The sequence below is a fragment of the Mustelus asterias genome, chromosome 2 (genome assembly GCF_964213995.1).
Source record: "Mustelus asterias chromosome 2, sMusAst1.hap1.1, whole genome shotgun sequence".
In the NCBI taxonomy this organism is placed as follows: domain Eukaryota; kingdom Metazoa; phylum Chordata; class Chondrichthyes; order Carcharhiniformes; family Triakidae; genus Mustelus; species Mustelus asterias.
Genome location: NC_135802.1, coordinates 70,035,634 through 70,056,128, shown reverse-complemented (window position 1 = coordinate 70,056,128; position 20,495 = coordinate 70,035,634). Strand labels below are relative to the sequence as shown.

The following is a 20,495-nucleotide window of genomic DNA, read 5'->3' as shown; positions in this document are numbered from 1 at the left end:
AAATGTGAGGTGATTCATTTTGGTAGGACTAATTTAAATGTGGATTACAGGGTCAAAGGTAGGGTTCTGAAGACTGTGGAGGAACAGAGAGATCTTGGGCTCCATATCCACAGATCTCTAAAGGTTGCCACTCAAGTGGATAGAGCTGTGAAGAAGGCCTATAGTGTGTTAGCTTTTATTAACAGGGGGTTGGAGTTTAAGAGCCGTGGGGTTATGCTGCAACTGTACAGGACCTTGGTGAGACCACATTTGGAATATTGTGTGCAGTTCTGGTCACCTCACTATAAGAAGGATGTGGAAGCGCTGGAAAGAGTGCAGAGGAGATTTACCAGGATGCTGCCTGGTTTGGAGGGTCGGTCTTATGAGGAAAGGTTGAGGGAGCTAGGGCTGTTCTCTCTGGAGCGGAGGAGGCTGAGGGGAGACTTAATAGAGGTTTATAAAATGATGAAGGGGATAGAGAGAGTGAATGTTCAAAGACTATTTCCTCGGGTGGATGGAGCTATTACAAGGGGAAATAACTATAGGGTTCGTGGTGGGAGATACAGGAAGGATATCAGAGGTAGGTTCTTTACGCAGAGAGTGGTTGAACATAGAACATAGAACATAGAAAGCCACAGCACAAACAGGCCCTTCGGCCCACAAGTTGCGCCGATCACATCCCCGCCTCTAGTCCTATCTATAGCCCTCAATCCCATTAAATCCCATGTACTCATCCAGAAGTCTCTTAAAAGACCCCAACGAGTTTGCCTCCACCACCACCGACGTCAGCCGATTCCACTCACCCACCACCCTCTGAGTGAAAAACTTACCCCTGACATCTCCTCTGTACCTACCCCCCAGCACCTTAAACCTGTGTCCTCTCGTAGCAACCATTTCAGCCCTTGGAAATAGCCTCTGAGAGTCTACCCTATCCAGACCTCTCAACATCTTGTAAACCTCTATCAGGTCACCTCTCATCCTGCGTCTCTCCAGGGAGAAGAGACCAAGCTCCCTCAACCTATCCTCATAAGGCATGCCCCCCAATCCAGGCAACATCCTTGTAAATCTCCTCTGCACCCTTTCAATGGCTTCAACATCTTTCCTGTAATGAGGTGACCAGAACTGCGCGCAGTACTCCAAGTGGGGTCTAACCAGGGTCCTATAAAGCTGCAGCATTATCTCCCGACTCCTAAACTCAATCCCTCGATTAATGAAGGCCAGTACGCCGTACGCCTTCTTGACCGCATCCTCCACCTGCGAGGCCGATTTAAGAGTCCTATGGACCCGGACCCCAAGGTCCTTCTGATCCTCTACACTGCTAAGAATGGTACCCTTCATATTATACTGCTGCTTCATCCCATTGGATCTGCCAAAATGGATCACCACACACTTATCCGGGTTGGAGTCCATCTGCCACTTCTCCGCCCAGTCTTGCATTCTATCTATGTCTCGCTGCAACTTCTGACATCCCTCCAAACTATCCACAACACCACCTACCTTGGTGTCGTCAGCAAACTTACCAACCCATCCCTCCACTTCCTCATCCAGGTCATTTATGAAAATGACAAACAGCAAGGGTCCCAGAACAGATCCCTGGGGCACTCCACTGGTCACTGACCTCCATGCAGAGAAAGACCCCTCCACAGCCACTCTCTGCCTTCTGCAGGCAAGCCAGTTCTGGATCCACAAGGCAACAGCCCCTTGGATCCCATGCCCTCTCACTTTCTCAAGAAGTCTTGCATGGGGGACCTTATCGAACGCCTTGCTGAAGTCCATATAGACCACATCCACCGCTCTTCCTTCGTCAATGTGTTTGGTCACATTTTCAAAGAACTCAACCAGGCTCATAAGGCACAACCTGCCCTTGACAAAGCCGTGCTGACTACTTTTGATCATACTAAACTTCTCTAGATGATCATAAATCCTGTCTCTCAGGATCCTCTCCATCAACTTACCAACCACTGAGGTTAGACTCACTGGTCGGTAATTTCCCGGGCTGTCCCTGTTCCCTTTCTTGAATATAGGGACCACATCTGCAATCCTCCAATCCTCCGGAACCTCTCCCGTCTCCATCGACGATGCAAAGATCATCGCCAAAGGCTCCGCAATCTCCTCCCTCGCCTCCCACAGTAACCTGGGGTACATCCCATCCGGTCCCGGCGACTTACCAACCTTGATGCCATTCAATAGTTCCAACACATCCTCTTTCTTTATGTCCACCAGGGTCCTATAAAGCTGCAGCATTATCTCCCGACTCCTAAACTCGGGGTGTGGAATGGACTGCCTGCAGTGATAGTGGAGTCAGACACTTTAGGAACATTTAAGCGGTTATTGGATAGGCATATGGAGCACACCAGGATGATAGGAAGTGGGATAGCTTGATCTTGGTTTCAGAAAAAGCTCGGCACAACATCGTGGGCCGAAGGGCCTGTTCTGTGCTGTACTGTTCTATGTTCTATGTTCTATGTTCTATGTAGAAGGCCAGTACTTATTGCCTTTCTCATTTCTTATCTCAATTCAAAACACTTCTACATCTTGGTTCCCTGAATTTAGATCTTTAAAGTGCTAATGGCATTGTTAATTAACAGAGCCACCCTCCACCTAGTCTTAACTTCCCATCATTCCTAAATGTCATATGTCCTTCAATATTAATGTCCCAACCTATGTCATCCTGCAGCCATGCCTCTGTAATAGCTTTTAGATCATATCAGTTCATCTGTTTTGTTTTGTATGCAATGTACATACAGATACATTACCTTAGGTATTGTGTTTTTATTATTTTTGAAGCATCTAATTTTTTCTGCTGATTTACTCTTAGATTTGTGCTCTCTGTCCCTTCCTGTCACAGCCCATTTATCATTTCCTATATTAGTACCTATCACTCTTGCCTTGTCTCTACTTGATGATATACCATATCTTCCCAAATTTGATCTCTTGCCCCTACTATTTAGTTTCAAACTCTACTTCACTAGTTATGCAGCTTGTTAGGACACCAGCCCCAGCACAGTTCAGCTGTGGTAAAGCTTTCCCAGAATTGTGCCAGATCTCCATGAAGCAGAACCCACTTCTGCCACACCAGTCTTTGAACCATGCACTCGTTTTCTTGATCTTATTTGTCTTATGTTAATTTCCACTTAGCTCGCGTCATAATCTAGAAATTATTATCTTTGAGATTCTGCTTCTTAATTTGGTGCCAGCTCCTCATGTTAACTATGCAGAACCTCCTTCCTTGAACTGCCTATGTTGTTGGTACCTACATGGACCACAACCACTGAATCCTCCCACTGCAAGTTCTTCTACAGCCCAGAATACATATCCCCAAACCTGACACTGGGCAGGTAACACAGCCATCTGAACTCTCACTCCTTGCTACATAGAACAATGTCAATCCCTCTCACTATACTGTCTCCTACTACTATTACATTCTTATGTCCTCCCCCAACTTGAATGGCATCCTGTATCACACCTCGTCCACCTTGCAGCCTCCATTCGTATCCAAACAAGCTTAAAGAACTTCAAATCTGTTGGACAATTGCAGAGGCTGACATTCCTGCCTGCTAGATCCCCTTACCTGTCTCAGCTTTGTCACACCCTCCCATCCCTTACTACGTTCCAGACTGGAAGATTCTATCTTAAGGAGTGTGGCTACTCTTGAAACAAAGCATCCAAGTAACTCTCTCCCTCCTTGATGTGTCTCATTGTCTGCAGCTCAACCTCCAGCTCAATGACTCTGAGCCAAAGCTCCTCAAGCTGCAGACACTGCATATGTGCTTGTCCTTATTAACAATGAATCCATGAACTCACACATTCTACAGCCTTGACACATCACCTGTCCTGCCAAATTTATGAGCCATAATTAATTACCGAAGTATTTAATTCAATAATTTTTATTAGAGGTTTATTAATCTTATCACAAACTCCAGTATTATTTTAAACCTTCAGAAAATAGGCATTGACCACTTAACCCGGATAATCACCAGACACTCACCAACAGCTCACTCCTTCCCCAGTTGTAGGGCAGAAGCCAATTTCTACAGTGTGAAAAGTTAAAAGCAAAGGGCTACCTCCTTCCTCTCCTCACTGAGCTTCTCACCAAACTTACACAATCCTTTTTAAATTGCACTCAATCATAAATGGCTGGCCCATTATACTAAGACTATGTCCCCATATTTTAGATTCCCAGACCAGCGGTTTTTTGGAATTTTATGTTTTGGAATTTTCTTTGGAATTTTATGTTTCAATGAGATGGCCTCTCATTCTTCTAAACTGCTAAAATTCTGAACTAAGTTAATTACAAAGAACAATACAGCACAGGAACAGGCCCTTCGGCCCTCCAAGCCTGCACCGATCATGTGTTCCTAACTAGACCATCCGTTTGTATCCCTCTATTCCCAGTCTGTTCATGTGGCTATCTAGATAAGTCTTAAATGATCCTAGTGTGTCTGCCTCAACCACCTTGCTTGGTAGTGCATTCCAGGCCTCCACCACCCTCTGTGTAAAATACGTCCCCCGCATATCTGTATTCAACCTTTCCCCCTTACGTTGAACTTGTGACCCCTTGTGTTTGTCATTTCTGACCTGGGAAAAAGCTTCCAACTGTTCACCCTATCTATGCCCTTCATAATTTTATAAACTTCTATTAGGTGGCCTGTCAACCTCCGTCTTTCCAGGGAGAACAACGCTAGTTTACTCAATCTCACCTCATAGCTAATACCCTCCATACCAGGCAACATCCTGGTAAACCTTTTCTGCACTCTCTCCAAAGCCTCCACGTCCTTCTGGTAGTGTGGAGACCAGAACTGGACGCAGTATTCCAAATGTGGCCAAGCAACGTTCTATATAACTGCAACATCATATGCCAACTTTTATACTCTATGCCCCGTCCAATAAAGGCAAGCATGCCATATGCCTTCTTCACCACGTTTTCCACCTGTGCTGCCACCTTTAAGGATCTGTGGACTTGCACACCCAGATCCCTCTGTGTGGCTATACTCCTGATGGTTCTGCCATTTATTGTATAGCTCCCCCCTGCATTAGATCTACCAATATGCATCACTTCACATTTATCTGGATTAAAATCCATCTGCCATTTCTCCGCCCAATTTTCCAGCCTATCTATATCTTGCTGTATTCTCTGACAATGTTCATCACTATCCGCAACGCCAGCAATCTTTGTGTCGTCCGCAAACTTACTAACAGACCAGCTACATCTTCTTCCAAATCATTTATATATATCACATCCAGCAGGGCTCCCAGTACAGAGCCCTGCGGAACACCACTAGTCACAGACCTCCAATCAGAAAAAGACCCCTCCACTGCTACCCTCTGTCTTCTATGGCTAAGCCAATTCTGTACCCATCTAGCTAGTTCACCTTTGATCCCGTGAGATTTAACCTTTTGCACCAGCCTGCCATGAGGGACCTTGTCAAATGCTTTACTAAAATCCATGTAGACGACATCCATGGCCCTTCCCTCGTCAATCATTTTTGTCATCTCCTCAAAAAACTCAACCAAATTTGTGAGGCATGACCTCCCTTGTTCAAAACCATACTGTCTATCGCTAATGAGTCTATTCAGTTCTAAATGTGTATAGATCCTATCTCTAAGAATCTTCGCAACAATTTCACTACCACGGACGTCAAGCTCACTGGCCTATAATTGCCCGGGTTATCCTTGCTACCCTTCTTAAATAACGGGACCACATTTGCTATCCTCCAATCCTCTGGGACCTCACCTGTGTCCAATGAAGAAACAAAGATTTCTGTTAGAGGCCCAGCAATTTCATCTCGTCTCTTTCAGTAATCTAGGACAGATGCCATCTGGCCCTGGGGATTTGTCTACCTTAATGCTTCCTAAAACACCTAACACTTCCTCCCTTGCAATTGCGATTGTTCTAACGGGTATACACATCCCTCTGAGACACTACCAATCAACGTGTTCCTCTCCTTTGTGAATACTGATGCAAAGTATTCATTTAGGATCTTACCTACTTCCTTGGGTTCTAAGCATAACTCCCATCCTTTGTTCTTGAGAGGTCCGACTCTTTCTCTGACAACCCTCTTGTTCTTAACGTATGTATAAAATGCCTTGGGATTCTCCTTAATCCTGTCTGCCAAGGACATTTCGTGACCCCTTTTTGCCCTTCTAACTCCCTGTTTGAGTTTTTTTCTACTTTCTCTGTATTCCTCCAGTGCTTCATCTGTTTTTAGCTGCCTGGACCTTATGTATGCCTCTTTTTTCTTTCTGATTAGACCTACAATTTCTCTGGTTATCCACAGCTCTCAAATCCTATCTTTCCTGTCCTTCCTTTTTACTGGCACATGCCTGTCCTGCACTCCTATCAACTGCTCCTTAAAAGACTCCTGCATGCCAGATGTGGATTTACCCTCGAACAGCCTCTCCCAATCAACAGCCACCAAATCTTGCCTAATCCGGCTGTAGTTAGCCTTCCCCCAATTCAGCACCTTACCCATAGGACAACACTCATCCTTTTCCATGACTATCCGAACGTTTACAGAATTGTTCCCCCACTGAAACTTTGATGACCTGACTGGGCTCATTCCCCAGTACCAAGTCCAGTATAGCCCCCTCTCTAGTTGGACTATCAACATATTGTTCCAAAGAACCTTCCTGGACACATTTTACAAATTCCTCCCCATCCGGACACCCAGCCCTAAGGGATTTCCAGTCTATATGAGGGAAATTAAAGTCTCCCACTACAACAACCCTATTTTTTCTACACCTGTCCAGAATCTCCTTACATATCCGTTCCTCAACTTCCTGTGGGCTGTTGGGAGGCATATAGTATATCCCCAGCATAGTGACTGCGCCCTTCCTGTTTCTGAGCTCTACCCACAGTGTCTCGTTACATGATCCTCCAAATTGTCCACCCTCTGCTCCCTCACCAGTATTGCTACTCCCCCACCTCTTCGAGCCCCTCCTCTGTCTCGCCTAAAACACTTATACTCCAGAATATTCAGCTGCCAGTCCTGTCCTTCTTTTAACCAAGTCTCTGTCACTGCAATCACATCCAAGTTCCGCGCATGCATTAAGGCTCTAAGTTCATCTGTCTTGCCCATTACGCTCCTTGCATTGAAGCAGATGCACTCCAGACCTCCAGGCCCACTGAGTTCATCCTCCCCCAGATTGCTCTTCCTCTTAGGTAGCCTTGTCTTGGCCCCATGCTCGTCCCCAGTCTCTACACTTGCTGATCTATTGTTCTGATTCCCACCCCCCTGCCACATTAGTTTAAACCCGCCCGAACCACACTAGCAAACCTCCCAGCCAGGATATTGGTGCCCCTCCAGTTCAGGTGTAACCCGTCCTTCTTGTACAGGTCCCATCCTCCCTGGAAGACTTCCCAGTGATCCACAAATCTGAGACCCTCCCCCCTGCACCAGTTCTTTAGCCACGTGTTCAGCTGCACAATCTCCCTGTTCCTAGCCTCACTAGCACGTGGCACGAGGAGTAATCCAGAGATTGCTACCCTAGAGGTCCTGCTTTTTAGCCTTCTACCTAACTCCCTAAATTGCTCATACAGGACCTCCCTGCTCTTTCTGCCTACGTCATTTGTACCAATGTGGACAATGATGTCTGTCTGATTACCCTCCCTTTTTAGGATGCTTTCTACCCGCTCAGAAACATCCAGGACCCTGGCATCAGGGAGGCAGACTACCATCCTGGAGTCTCGTTCGTGCCCACAGAACCACCTGTCTGTGCCTCTAACTATTGAGTCCCCCACTACTATTGCTCTCCCATTCTCCCCCTTTCCCTTCTGAGCCACAGAACCCGACTCCGTGCCAGAGACCTGGTTACCGTGGCTTACCCCTGGAAGGTCATCCCTCCCACAATATCCAAAACAGTATACTTATTTTGAAGGGGAACAACCACAGGGGATCTCTGCACTGACTGCTTCCTCCCCTCCCCTCTCCTGACTGTCACCCAGCTAGCTTCATTTTTAGGTGTTACCACTTCCTGATAACTGCTATCTATCACCCCCTCTGCCTCCCGAATGATCCGAAGTTCATACAGTTCCAGCTCCAATTCCCTAAGGCGGTCCCTGAGGAGCTGGAGCTGGGTGCACCTCCCACAGGTGAAGTCAGCAGGGTCACTAATGGTGACCCTTACCTCCCACATCCTGCAAGAGGAGCATTGAACTGCCCTAACTGCCATCCTCTCCACCCAAACTCCCAACAAGATAAGAAGAGTTAGAAAAAGAAAAAAGAAAAGCTTACCTGTTCTCACACCGAGTCTTTTTTTTAGGTTAGAGGAGGAGGGAGGATGGGAGACACTACATGTGTAGTGTCTCGAGTTTCCTCACGGTTCAAATTTATTGGGTAAAACAAAATTACCCAGGTCTCCCCACGGCCGACTTCCGGTTTCCTGCTGCTCTGAAAAAAAAGCTCCAAAAAAGTAAGTTAAAATCAAACACTCAGCTTACCTTCCAGCTCTCCTCTCCAAAAATCGCTCCCCTCTCTGTCTGTTCCGCTGGAAGAATGAGGTCGAAGCCTCGGAGGTAAGTGCCTTTTAAAGAAAAAAATACAAACCTTCCCTTCAAAAGGAGAATTTTGAGAGTGCAGAGTTTTTATGTTCCTGTCAGGATTAAAGGCAAAGTAAATAGGAATAAGGAACCTTGGTTCTCGAGGGAGATTGTAACACTGATTAAGAGGAAGAGAGAGTTGTATGAAATGTACAGGCAGCAAGGAACACATCAGATGCTCGAGGAGTATAAAAAGTGCAAGAAGCTACTTAAGAGGGAAATCAGGAGGGCTAAAAGAAGACATGAGGTTGCTTTGGCAGACAGAGTGAAGGAAAATCCAAAGAGCTTCTATAGGTATGTTAGGAGCAAAAGGATAGTGAGGGATAAAATTGGTCCTCTTGAAGACCAGAGTGGTAGGCTGTGTATGGAGCCAAAAGAGATGGGGAGATACTAAATGTTTTTTTTGCATCCGTATTTACTGAGGAAACAGGCATGGAGTTTACGGAAATAGGGCAAACAGGTAGGGAGGTCATGGAACCTTTACAGATTAAAGGGGAGGAGGTGCTTGCTGTCTTGAGGCAAATCAGAGTGGATAAATCCCCAGGACCGGACAGGGTATTCCCACGGACCTTGAGGGAAGCTAGTGTTGAACTTGCAGGGGCCCTGGCAGACATATTTAAAATGTCAGTATTCACGGGGGAGGTCCCGGATGATTGGAGGGTGGCTCATGTTGTTCCGTTGTTTAAAAAAGGTTCCAAAAGAAATCTGGGAAATTATAGGCCAGTAAGTTTGACGTCAGTGGTGGGCAAGTTATTGGAAGGTGTGATAAGGGATAGGATCTACAAATACTTGGATAGACAGGGACTTATTAGGGAGAGTCAACATGGCTTTGTGCGTGGTAGGTCATGTTTGACCAATCTATTAGAGTTTTTCGAGGAGGTTACCAAGAAAGTGGATGAAGGGAAGGCGGTGGATGTTGTCTACCTGGATTTCAGCAAGGCCTTTGGCAAGGTTCCTCATGGGAGGTTAGTTAGGAAGGTTCAGTTGCTGGGTATACATGGGGAGGTAGTAAATTGGATTAGACACTGGCTCAATGGAAGAATGATGTGGAGATGCCGGCGTTGGACTGGGGTGAACACGGTAAGAAGTCTCACAACACCAGGTTAAAGTCCAGCAGGTTTATTTGGTAGCAAATACCATAAGCTTTCGGAGCACTGCTCCTTCGTCAGATGGAGTGGAAATGTGCTCTCAAACAGTGCAAACAGACAAAATCAAGTTGCAGAATACTGATTAGAATGCGAATCCTACAGCCAGCCAGGTCTTAAAGGTACAGACAATGTGGGTGGAGGGAAGTATTTCTGTCTGGAGACAATACACATTTCTTTAACCTGTGTTTAATGTTCCCTCCACCCACATTGTCCGTACCTTTAAGACCTGGCTGGCTGTAGGATTCGCATTCTAATCAGTATTCTGCAAGTTGATTTTGTCTGTTTGCACTGTTTGAGAGCACATTTCCACTCCATCTGACGAAGGAGCAGTGCTCCGAAAGCTTATGGTATTTGCTACCAAATAAACCTGTTGGACTTTAACCTGGTGTTGTGAGACTTCTTATCAATGGAAGAAGCCAGAGAGTGGTTGTGGAGGATTGCTTCTCTGAGTGGAGGCCTGTGACTAGTGGTGTGCCGCAGGGATCGGTGTTCGGTCCATTGTTGTTTGTAATCTATATCAATGATCTGGCTGATAATGTGGTAAATTGGATCAGCAAATTTGCTGATGATACAAAGATTGGAGGTGTAGTGGACAGTGAGGAAGGTTTTCAAAGCTTGCAGAGGGATTTGGACCAACTAGAAAAATGGGCTGAAAAATGGCAAATGGAATTTAACGCAGACAAGTGTGAGATGTTGCACTTTGGAAGGACAAACCAAAGTAGAACGTACAGGGTAAATGGTAAGACTCTGAAGAGTGCAGTTGAACAGAGGGATCTGGGAATACAGGTACAGAATTCCCTAAAAGTGATGTCACAGGTGGATAGGGTCGTAAAGAGTGCCTTTGGTACATTGGCCTTTATAAATCGGAGTATCGATAAAAGTTGGAGTGTTATGCTAAGGTTATATAAGGCATTGGTGAGGCCGAATTTAGAATATTGTGTACAGTTTTGGTCACCTAGTTACAGGAAGGATGTAAATAAGGTTGAAAGAGTGCAGAGAAGGCTCACAAGGGTGTTGCCAGGACTTGAGAAGCTGAGTTACAGAGAGAGATTGAATAGATTGGGACTTTATTCCCTGGAGCGTAGAAGAATGATGGGAGATTTGATAGAGGTGTATAAGATTTTGATGGGTATAGATAGAGTGAATGCAAGCAGGCTTTTTCCACTGAGGCTAGGGGAGAAAAAAGCCAGAGGGCATGGGTTAAGGGTGAAAGGAGAAAAGTTTAAAGGGAATATTAGGGGGGGCTTCTTCACGCAGAGAGTGGTGGGAGTGTGGAATGAGCTGCTGGATAAAGTGGTAAATGAGGGGTCACTTTTAACATTTATGAAAAACTTGGACGGGTTCATGGATGAGAGGGGTGTGGAGGGATATGGTCCAAGTGCAGGTCAGTGGGACTAGGCAAAAAATGGTTTGGCACAGACAAGAAGGACCAAAAGGCCTGTTTCTGAGCTGTAATTTTCTATGGTTCTAAGGCCCACAATTGGCCACAAAAAGTCCTTCAAACAGTCTGCCCTCCTCAAGCTTATCCAGTATGGAGATGGGGACGTGGTGGAAAGCCCCATTCACCTTCCAGTCTGATTAAATACCATCCCCTCCCCTCCCTGTGCCACCAGAATTGTGAGGTGGGCCATGACATTCTGCCCCATGATTTTATAAAGAGCTGACGTGGGGATGAAGCTGGATAGCTTTTTAAAAAATTAACACTATGAGCAGAATGTTCAAAGTTCTCTGATTCAGGCGATGTTGGATGCTCCGGGATGTTAAATCCCGTTTGCAAATCTTGAGTGAAGGAGGAGCTTGATCCCGAATGTGATTGGTGACCATGGTTGCCTGGGGGGCTATTTTAGCCTTGACCGTCCCTTGAGTGGCTGGGATTGCGAAATGTGTTTCTCTCAATGTATAAAATAACATTTTGCCTGAAACTTCAAAGAACAAAGTGCATGTCACGGCACTCTGGTTAGAGGTGAGTACAGTGCATTCCAGATGAAAAGATACTTCAACAGCCGACCCAGTGACTATGAACTGTTTAGTTTCAAGTGCAGTAATCCAGCCAGCGACTGCACAGCGTGAAACTGCGTTTAATACATTGGGATTACTCCTCAAGAGAAAGGATTTAATACGAGGTTAGCCATGTTAAATGTAACAAGGCAATGTCAGCAGAGTACACTCAGTAAAATAGACTTGTTTGTATGTTCGCAAATTGGGTTGGTGAAGCTGGCTGAAGGGCACAGGGTATAATACAAATAGTTCTCAATAATCGAATTTGAGCTGGAGACAGGTTCATTTTACTGTCAGAGCAGATGTTTAGATTTCCCAGTGATTCTGAGCAACAGGTTTACTCGGCGCGTTAGGCTGTGCAACAATTTCCCAATTGATTTTATTTCAAACCTTTAGTTCGAATCTGAGGAGCCATGGATTTCGAGGAATTCCGCACAAGGGGCAAAGAGATGGTGGATTATATCACGGAATACTACAAATCCATCGAGCAGCGTCCCGTTTATCCGGCAGTGCAACCCGGGTACCTGCGACCCCTCATTCCGGACAGCGCGCCCCAAGAGCCTGACAGCTTCCAGGATCTAATGAGGGACATCGAGAGAGTCATTATGCCGGGGGTAAGCGCTCATTCATTCCCTCAATTTAAACCTTCGCATAAATCTCCTTCTAGCAATTAAAAAAATACTGTCATTGTTATTTCTAAAACTACCAGCCGCCGTGTTATTTGAGTAACAAGAACCGACCAACATGGAAAATCACAAATGTACAAGAATGAAACCAAACAGCCAGTTGCTGTGACAGGCAGCTAGTACATTTGTAATTACGGGTTGTTCAGTGAGTCAGTCAGGGCCACATTAGCGATCAGTAAAGAGTTTTCTGACAGCTGATTTTGTACCTTGTTTTTAATGTGGCCATGTGCTTTCCTTCCCAGGTAACCCACTGGCAAAGTCCTCATTTCTATGCATATTTCCCCGCCATTGTCTCCTTTCCTGCTCTTCTGGGCGATATGTTGTCTGGTGCTATCGGTTGCGTTGGGTTTTCCTGGGTAAGTGTCCTCTTCCTGTTTTACACACAGCGGATTGAGGAAGGGACAAGCGAACGCGTGTACTCAGAGTTATCAGTCTGTGCAGAGCTTTGACACCGATTGGCATACACCCAATTCTGCTTTAATTCTGAATTAAACCACTGATTTCGCAGTTTATCTCGGCTGTTCTTTTTTTTTAAAAAAAATTGGGAATAAAGATTGATACCGACTGCCTGATTTAATGTAATCGCCAGGAAATTGTTTTTCCTCCTATGCACAGTTTGTTCCAGGCTGAGGAAGTTGTGAAGCAGGAACATATCGATTTGACAATACTGTTTAACTGCCGCCCACATGGCACATTACGAAATGTCAGTGTAAATTTGCAGCACACCACTCCTTCCACTCATTATTTTGAATCAGACGCCGAGCTTTGCAGATATATCAAAATATAGAGATTTTGGACAATTTTAATCATGTATTTTATATACTATCATATTCTAAAATTATCTGTGAGAGGAGGCAAGTGGGAATGGGATGAAACTTGATCTTTCACGTCATCAAAAGCCAAAGCTGTCAAAGACAGTTGTCACAAACACTCCACAGGTTTCTGTTGGAGTGCAGCTGTTCCAGAGACAATGGGCAGAATTTTATGAGATTTTTTTTTCTGCGTGAAACTAGGAGAGTTCCAGATCCATTTTGTGAGATGAGTTTTCACGTCCAATTTTATGCACTCTGCAAAATTTTGGACCCATCTGTTTCTGGCCAGAGAGGCTGTGGGCAGGGCTTAATGCGCCAGACAGCCTGTAGAGGGAGGTAGTGCGCATGTGCGGACCTCTGATGCGGCACATGCGCATTAACAATAGCAGGGGTATGATAGACAGAGAGAGCTGTCAGGCCCCTGCTGTTGCAGGCAGCCTCAACTAGCTCCCCCCCCCCTTGCAATTGCGGGGGCCTGTGGCCCGAGATATGCAGCCCCTGCCAACCATCCCCCCCCCCCCCCCACCGCTGCCCAGACCCGATTGCAGCCCCCTCCCTCCCCCACCGAATGCATGTAGAGTGGTAGCGGCCCCCCTCTCCCTCCCCCACCGTTCATGGACCCCCCTCCCTTCCCTACCAATCACTTACAGAGTGGCAACAGGGCCCTGGCACTGCCCCGTGGGTATTGTCCAGATGTCCAGTGGGCATTGCCAAGGTGACAGGGTGGCACTGCCAGTCTGGCACAGCTGAAGGGGCACCCCCACCTTGCCCTCTGCCTCCCCAGGAGCTTCAATTACCTCTGGCTCCAGGGATGAGGTCAACAGGACTATTCTCTGTTCATGGGGAGCAGGTGTTTTCCTCGCCGGAGAGAACCACTCCTGGCGAGGCCATAAAGGCAAGTGAGCCCGGACGATTGAGTGTCAAGTTCACTAAATATATGTTAATAAAGATTTAAATGCATTAACCAGCCCCTCGCCCATTTCCAGCGAGAGGTTGACCGCACTGGAAATCCAGCTGCCATAAAATCCTGCTGGTTCCGAAAACTGGTGCCATTTGCGCTCACCGCTTTATGCTCGATTTTTATGGCATTTTTCTGCCACAAAGCGGCGGTAAAATCCTGCCCAACGACCTTAGCATGTAAAGAACACAGGTTGCTAATCCATGGAGTGACACACAGGAAGGACAGGCCAAGTGCAGCCTTTCACTGCAATGTCCAAATGCTACCAAATAAACCTGTTGGACTTTAACCTGGTGTTGTTAAACTTCTTACTATGTCCTCACAGAGCAGGGCGAAATTGGATCCAGAGCTGATATAATTTAGCTTCCGTTTAGAGTCACACCATGCCATGGATAGAGAATTAGCTAATGGGCAGGAAACAGCAAGTGGGGATAAGAGGTTTTTTTCAGGTTGGCAACCTGTAAAGAGTAGTGTTCCACAGGGATAAGTGCTGGGGCTGCAAGTTACAATACATATTAATGACTTGGAGGACGGACGTGAATCTACTGGAGCCAAAATTGCAGATAATACATGAGCCTCCCCCGCAGTGCCGCTCGCCGCCTCCCTACAAGAGAGGGACGCCTCCCAGACACTATGCCTGGGGATTTAGAGGTGTGGCTGGCAATAAGTGGCAGCAGCCAGCTGGAAATTTGCTGCTTTATTGACAAGACGTACTTGGAGTCTACCTTTTTATCCAAAATACTTCCTCACCATTTTGTGAAGATATTTCATTTTGTCACTTCTGTTTCTTCAGCAACTCAAATAGTCAGAGCCACTAAAACAATTTGGGGGTGGCTTCCCTTGGGGTTCTTCCCACACCAACATCACAATTTCAGTTCGTGCTCATTGGAAACCCCAATTGTGTGAAAGAGCTGGAAAAGCTTCAGGTAAATTCACCCCCAATGTTAAACACGTAATGCTGCTCTTTTTAGAATAGGGAATTGGGAATGGGCAGACAAATACTGGCCTTGCCAGTGATATTCACATCCCATAAAGCAATAAAAAAAATACTTTGCCAAAAACCTCCAACCTCATCCGCGGATGGGACTCTACAATCCCACTGCAGTGAATGGAGTTTTGGCTGAGCATCAAACTCCCCATTCCCAATGGTAGTGGTGGTGGGGTAAACGAGATTGGAGAGTCCCACGCATAACTTTGATTCCTAACTTAATGTGGCTCATTAAAAATCCATTCTATTTTGAACAGTATTAGTTCGAACAATGTAAGTACGTCTGATTTGACTTGTGTTTAAGCTGATGAGGTATAAATGATTTCCTGGTTTTCCCTTCAGGCTTCAAGCCCTGCATGTACAGAGTTGGAGACTGTGATGCTTGACTGGCTGGGCAAGATGCTGAATCTGCCTGAAGATTTTCTAGCTGAGACTGGTAGAGGAGGGGGTGGAGTGATACAGGTAAAATAAAATGGCTGAGTGATGGATTATAAAGATTGCAAAGTTTTACAATTGCACAGAAATTGTTGGAAAAATAATGGTGAATTCACAACATCTGTCATTATTAATGGGTACAAAATCTAGCAATCGATGACATAGAAGCAATCATGCCATGAGTAGTGAAAATGCCATAAATTGCTGGACAATCTTTGTTATTCCATTGTTAGATAGCAACTACAATGTACTCAATGTCAAACTCTCAAAAGTCACAAGTAAAGATCACACCATAGGCACTTAGGGCTGCAAACACATGTTGTTAAGATAATAACAACTTGATCTGAACTCCAACTTGAAGGGCCAGACAAGGAAGTATCAAACCTGTGAAGTTTCACTTCTTTGATAGTAAATTGATTCTGGAATTTTAAAAAATTTAAATATTACATTTTAAAATGTAGTTCTGACTTTTCCAGTTTATTTATTTCTCTCTTTTTACCCAGTCTTCCTTTCCCTCCCTTTATTTACCTCTATCTAATTCACTCTACTTCCTTCCCTGTAGTTCAGTCTTTTTCCCATTTCATTGATTAAGGAAATAGACTGTTGAACACAATGTTGACAAGGCTTAGGAAGCAGAAAGTGAAGGCTTATTGCTGGTTTCCAAATCCTCTTCTACAGCCAGGAAATCTCCGTGATTTCTCTGTCTTTTCAAGGAGTGATTTCCCCCTGCCTTACAAAGATGCACTCAAATACCTGCCCTGCATTTCCAGAAAGCCATGATGTGGAGATGCCGGCGTTGGACTGGGGTAAACACAGTAAGAAGTTTAACAACACCAGGTTAAAGTCCAACAGGTTTATTTGGTAGCAAAAGCCACACAAGCTTTCGGAGCTCTAAGCCCCTTCTTCAGGTGAGTGGGAATTCTGTTCACAAACAGAGCTTATAAAGACACAGACTCAATTTCCATGAATAATGGTTGGAATGCGAATACTTACAACTAATCAAGTCTTTAAGAAACAAAACAATGTGAGTGGAGAGAGCATCAAGACAGGCTAAAAAGATGTGTATTGTCTCCAGACAAGACAGCCAGTGAAACTCTGCAGGTCCAGGCAACTGTGGGAGTTACAAATAGTGTGACATGAACCCAATATCCCGGACGGCCTCAACCGGGATATTGGGTTCATGTCACACTATTTGTAACTCCCACAGTTACCTGGACCTGCAGAGTTTCACTGGCTGTCTTGTCTGGAGACAATACACATCTTTTTAGCCTGTCTTGATGCTCTCTCCACTCACATTGTTTTGTTTCTTAAAGACTTGATTAGTTGTAAGTATTCGCATTCCAACCATTATTCATGTAAATTGAGTCTGTGTCTTTATAAGCTGTTTGTGAACAGAATTCCCACTCACCTGAAGAAGGGGCTTAGAGCTCCGAAAGCTTGTGTGGCTTTTGCTACCAAATAAACCTGTTGGACTTTAACCTGGTGTTGTTAAACTTCTTACTGTGTTTCCAGAAAGCCTCAAAGTTGGAAGTCCTGTCCCAGTGCATCCCCCTCCCCAACCCCAGGACAGTAGCTTTTTACTATGAACAATAAACTGCTTAATAGTGTTTTATTGCCTTCATTAGGAAAACATGAATTCTCATCTAAAAAAAATGAGATGATTACAACAGTTTGAATGATTGCAGTTTATAATTGTTGATCACATAATGTCGCTAGGGAATAAATTGGTCTTGGATGCAAAACAGACAAAACACACACTTTTATTTTCTGTTGAAGTTATTTATGCTTCTTCTTCACCACTGGCACTCTATAGCTGTGCCAGCTGAAAGCTCCAGTGTAGCAACTTGTCAACAGTACCTCTGAAACATGAGACCTCTACCACCTCAAAGAACAAAAGCCACAAGGGAATACCATCACCTGGTAGATTCTCTCCAAGTCACACACTGACATGAAAATATTTGTCCATTGCTGCTTGATTAAAATCTTGAAGTTCCCTACCCAACAACACTGCAGGATAGCTTCACCACATGCCAGCAATATTACAAGAAAGTACTTAATGGCAATGAGGGATGGACAATAAATGTTGGCCTTGCCAGCAACTTCCACTTCCTGTGGCTGGGCACATTTTTTAAAAAAAGGATGAACCTGTATTACAGTGAAATCAAATGCAATGATGCTGCAGCCAGGTCCCTGCTGCTGTAACAGAAAGGACGGAAGCCACAAATAAAGGGTAGAAGAACCAAACAGAGTATCAAATGTTTATACGTTAATTCTGGGGCCTCATCTCAGCACAGGAGGTTTTCTCCCATCAATCCACAAAGGGATTTTGCCACTGGTATCCTTGGGTTTCCCATTACCCTTTCCTAGCAGTTGTTGGAATTGGCCACATCAGTGTCAGCAAGGAGAGAACCCCACATACCTTGTCGGGCTTTCCTGTCACCATTTTCATGCAGTAGTTGCTGAAGGGGTTGCTGGCTTTCTCTACTGGGATGATGGAGGAGAAAAGCATGGGTCAGGGTAGTGGTGTAGCAGTTAGACTCACCCTTATTTTCCTGCTTTTTCTGTCACCAAGCTCCTTGTTTTCAGGTCGGATTGGAAAATACAGGCCTCTTTTTGCTTGAGCTGAATCGTTATTAACTGGTAATTTCTTTTTGAATCACGCATGGTTAAAGCAAACTCAAAACCATGGTGGTAATAATATTGATTTGTACTGTGTTTCTTTCAGGCAGGGAAAGCAATAACTGTTCAAGAGCAGTGATCTTTATTTTGATAAAAATAGCACAAATATCACAGCCTGTGGGCCATCAGCCCATTATTTGATGTTTATCTTTTGCAAATGTCATTCTCTTTGTTCGGAACATATGATTGCTTTGCATTTTCAGCGCATGCAAAGTTGTTAAATGTTTGCGGAAGTTAAAACCTTTCCAACTTAATTGGAATCTGTGAATTTGCTACTGACATTGATTTCCTGCATCCTGCGATAATAGCGGACAGGCAGCGCATAAATCCATTTTTGTCCTGAGATGTAATTTTGATGCTGGCAAAGCATGGGCTTGAATGTTATTTGGTCATCTGTTGTGCCTGTCACCTGGAGGTGACCTGATTGCAAATATATTTCAGCTGCCACTTGAAAGAGGCTGCAGATGAAAGGAAATTATAGCTATAGATTTTTGACAAGTGGAAGAGTATGCGTCAGCTTTGACCAGATTTTCTTTTTCCTCTTATGCATGGCTCACCATAGCAACAATTGTCTGTATTGTGTCAGCCGTGAAGTAAAATGTATCTTAGCAACTTGTTATGAGATTTCCTTTCTACCAGCACTGAAACAAAAAAGCTGCAAAGTGAAGTGCTCTGTGATATATACAAGGATTAAAGATCAACTTGTCCAGCAGAAAATTGGGTAGAAATTGCAAGGCTCCACTGCCAGTAAGGACCTTGCTACAAACAAGTGTCGATCAGAGATAATGTTTATCATGTGCGTTATAATGACCACCCTCCCCCCTCACCCCCGGCGACGCACTTTCTGGAGGCAGATGGCCTGGCATTGGTTGGTGATAGAATCTTCCAGTCCCACTGCTGTCAATGGGTTTTCCTGTTGTTCCCACCTTTTGCTGCTGGGTAACCCATGGCAGAAATGGCTGGAAAATATCATGATGTGGAGATGCCAGCGTTGGACTGGGGTAAGCACAGTAAGAAGTCTCACAACACCAGGTTAAAGTCCAACAGGTTTATTTGGTAGCAAATACCATTATTTGCTACCAAATAAACCTGTTGGACTTTAACCTGGTGTTGTGAAACTTCTTACTGGAAAATATCAGCCATGTGTGTTAATTAATTTAATTCTAGGCACAAGTGAACATATTTACATGGATAGAAAACTTGAGGGTATCTGAGTTGCAGAGCTGTGAGTCTGTCTTCTGCTCCAGGCCAAAATAAAACTGAGGCTTGGTCACATGACACACTTTCCTTAACGCTGTATTATGACAGTGCGACACTTGCAGCCAAGCCTTAAAATTTCTACCCTTGTATACAAACCATTTCTGGGCATCCCACCATATTTCACCTGCCGTTGAACCTGCAGGTGGGGCTTAGAAGAATTCCACCCAAGATCTTCAGTGTTCTTAATATTAACTGCTGCATCTGGTGCACTTGTGCTTCTTGGCCACAGAGGTTATGGGTTTGGAAGGTGCTGTTGGAGGAACCTTGGTGAGTTGCTGCAGTGCATCTTATAGATGGTATACACTGCTGCCACTGTGTAACGGCTGTGGAGGGAATGAATGTTTAAGGTTGTGGATGAGATGCTAGCCAAGCAGGCTTCTTTGTCCTTGGTGGTGTTGAGTGGCTGGAGTGTTGTTTGAGCTGCACCCACCCAGGTAAGTGGAGAGTATTCCATCCCAGCCCTCACTTGTGCCTTATAGATAATGGACAGACTTTGGGGCGTCAGAAGGTGAGTTACACTCCAGAGGATTCCCAGTCTCGGAGTTGCTCCTGAAGCCACATGGCTGGGCCAGATAATTTTCTGGTCAGTGGTAATCTCCCAAGATGTTGATGGTGGGGGACTACGCACTTCAGTGTCAGTGACACTTGCCCCTTGGTGTCCTGGTCTGCTGCATGCTTCCATGTCTGAAGAATTGCGAATGGTACTGAACAATATTAAATCGTGAATGAACATCCCCAATTCTGACACTGTTGGTGAAAAGGTCATTGAAGTAGCTTTGGAAATGACCCTGGGGAACTCCTGCATGGATATCCAGGGGCAAGTGTAACTAACAAAAGTTTGTTTACTAATTCAAATCTACTGTATCAAGAGAAAATGCTCTTTTTAAATTTGTTAATCAGAAATACAGGGCAAAATTTTTGGACTTTTTCTCTAAATGGTGGCTCTGGTTAGGAAACTAGCGTGCGGTATCCTGGTTGCACAGCCGGCTTTTCATACAAGATACTGCGGCACT

At 44.9% G+C, this 20,495-nt stretch overlaps 1 protein-coding gene across 7 annotated transcripts in view; it reads left to right on the top strand.

Moving 5' to 3' along the window:
* Window positions 1-8,322: 8,322 nt before the first annotated feature.
* ddc (dopa decarboxylase) overlaps window positions 8,323-20,495 on the top strand; it is a 79,955-nt gene continuing 67,782 nt past the window's right edge. For 3 of the 7 annotated variants that reach the window (XR_013500321.1, XR_013500322.1, XM_078236886.1), the window contains exons 1-4: window positions 11,537-11,629; window positions 12,061-12,278; window positions 12,593-12,706; window positions 15,451-15,570. Coding sequence is in view for 3 of the 7 variants with exons in the window: in XM_078236886.1 (XP_078093012.1) it covers window positions 12,078-12,278; window positions 12,593-12,706; window positions 15,451-15,570 (435 nt within the window). In the remaining 4 variants the exon portion in view is untranslated. Of the gene's footprint in view, window positions 8,392-11,536; window positions 11,790-12,060; window positions 12,279-12,592; window positions 12,707-15,450; window positions 15,571-20,495 lie in introns of those variants that run through there. The other 4 variants (XR_013500323.1, XR_013500320.1, XM_078236901.1 and 1 more) reach the window with 2 other exon arrangements.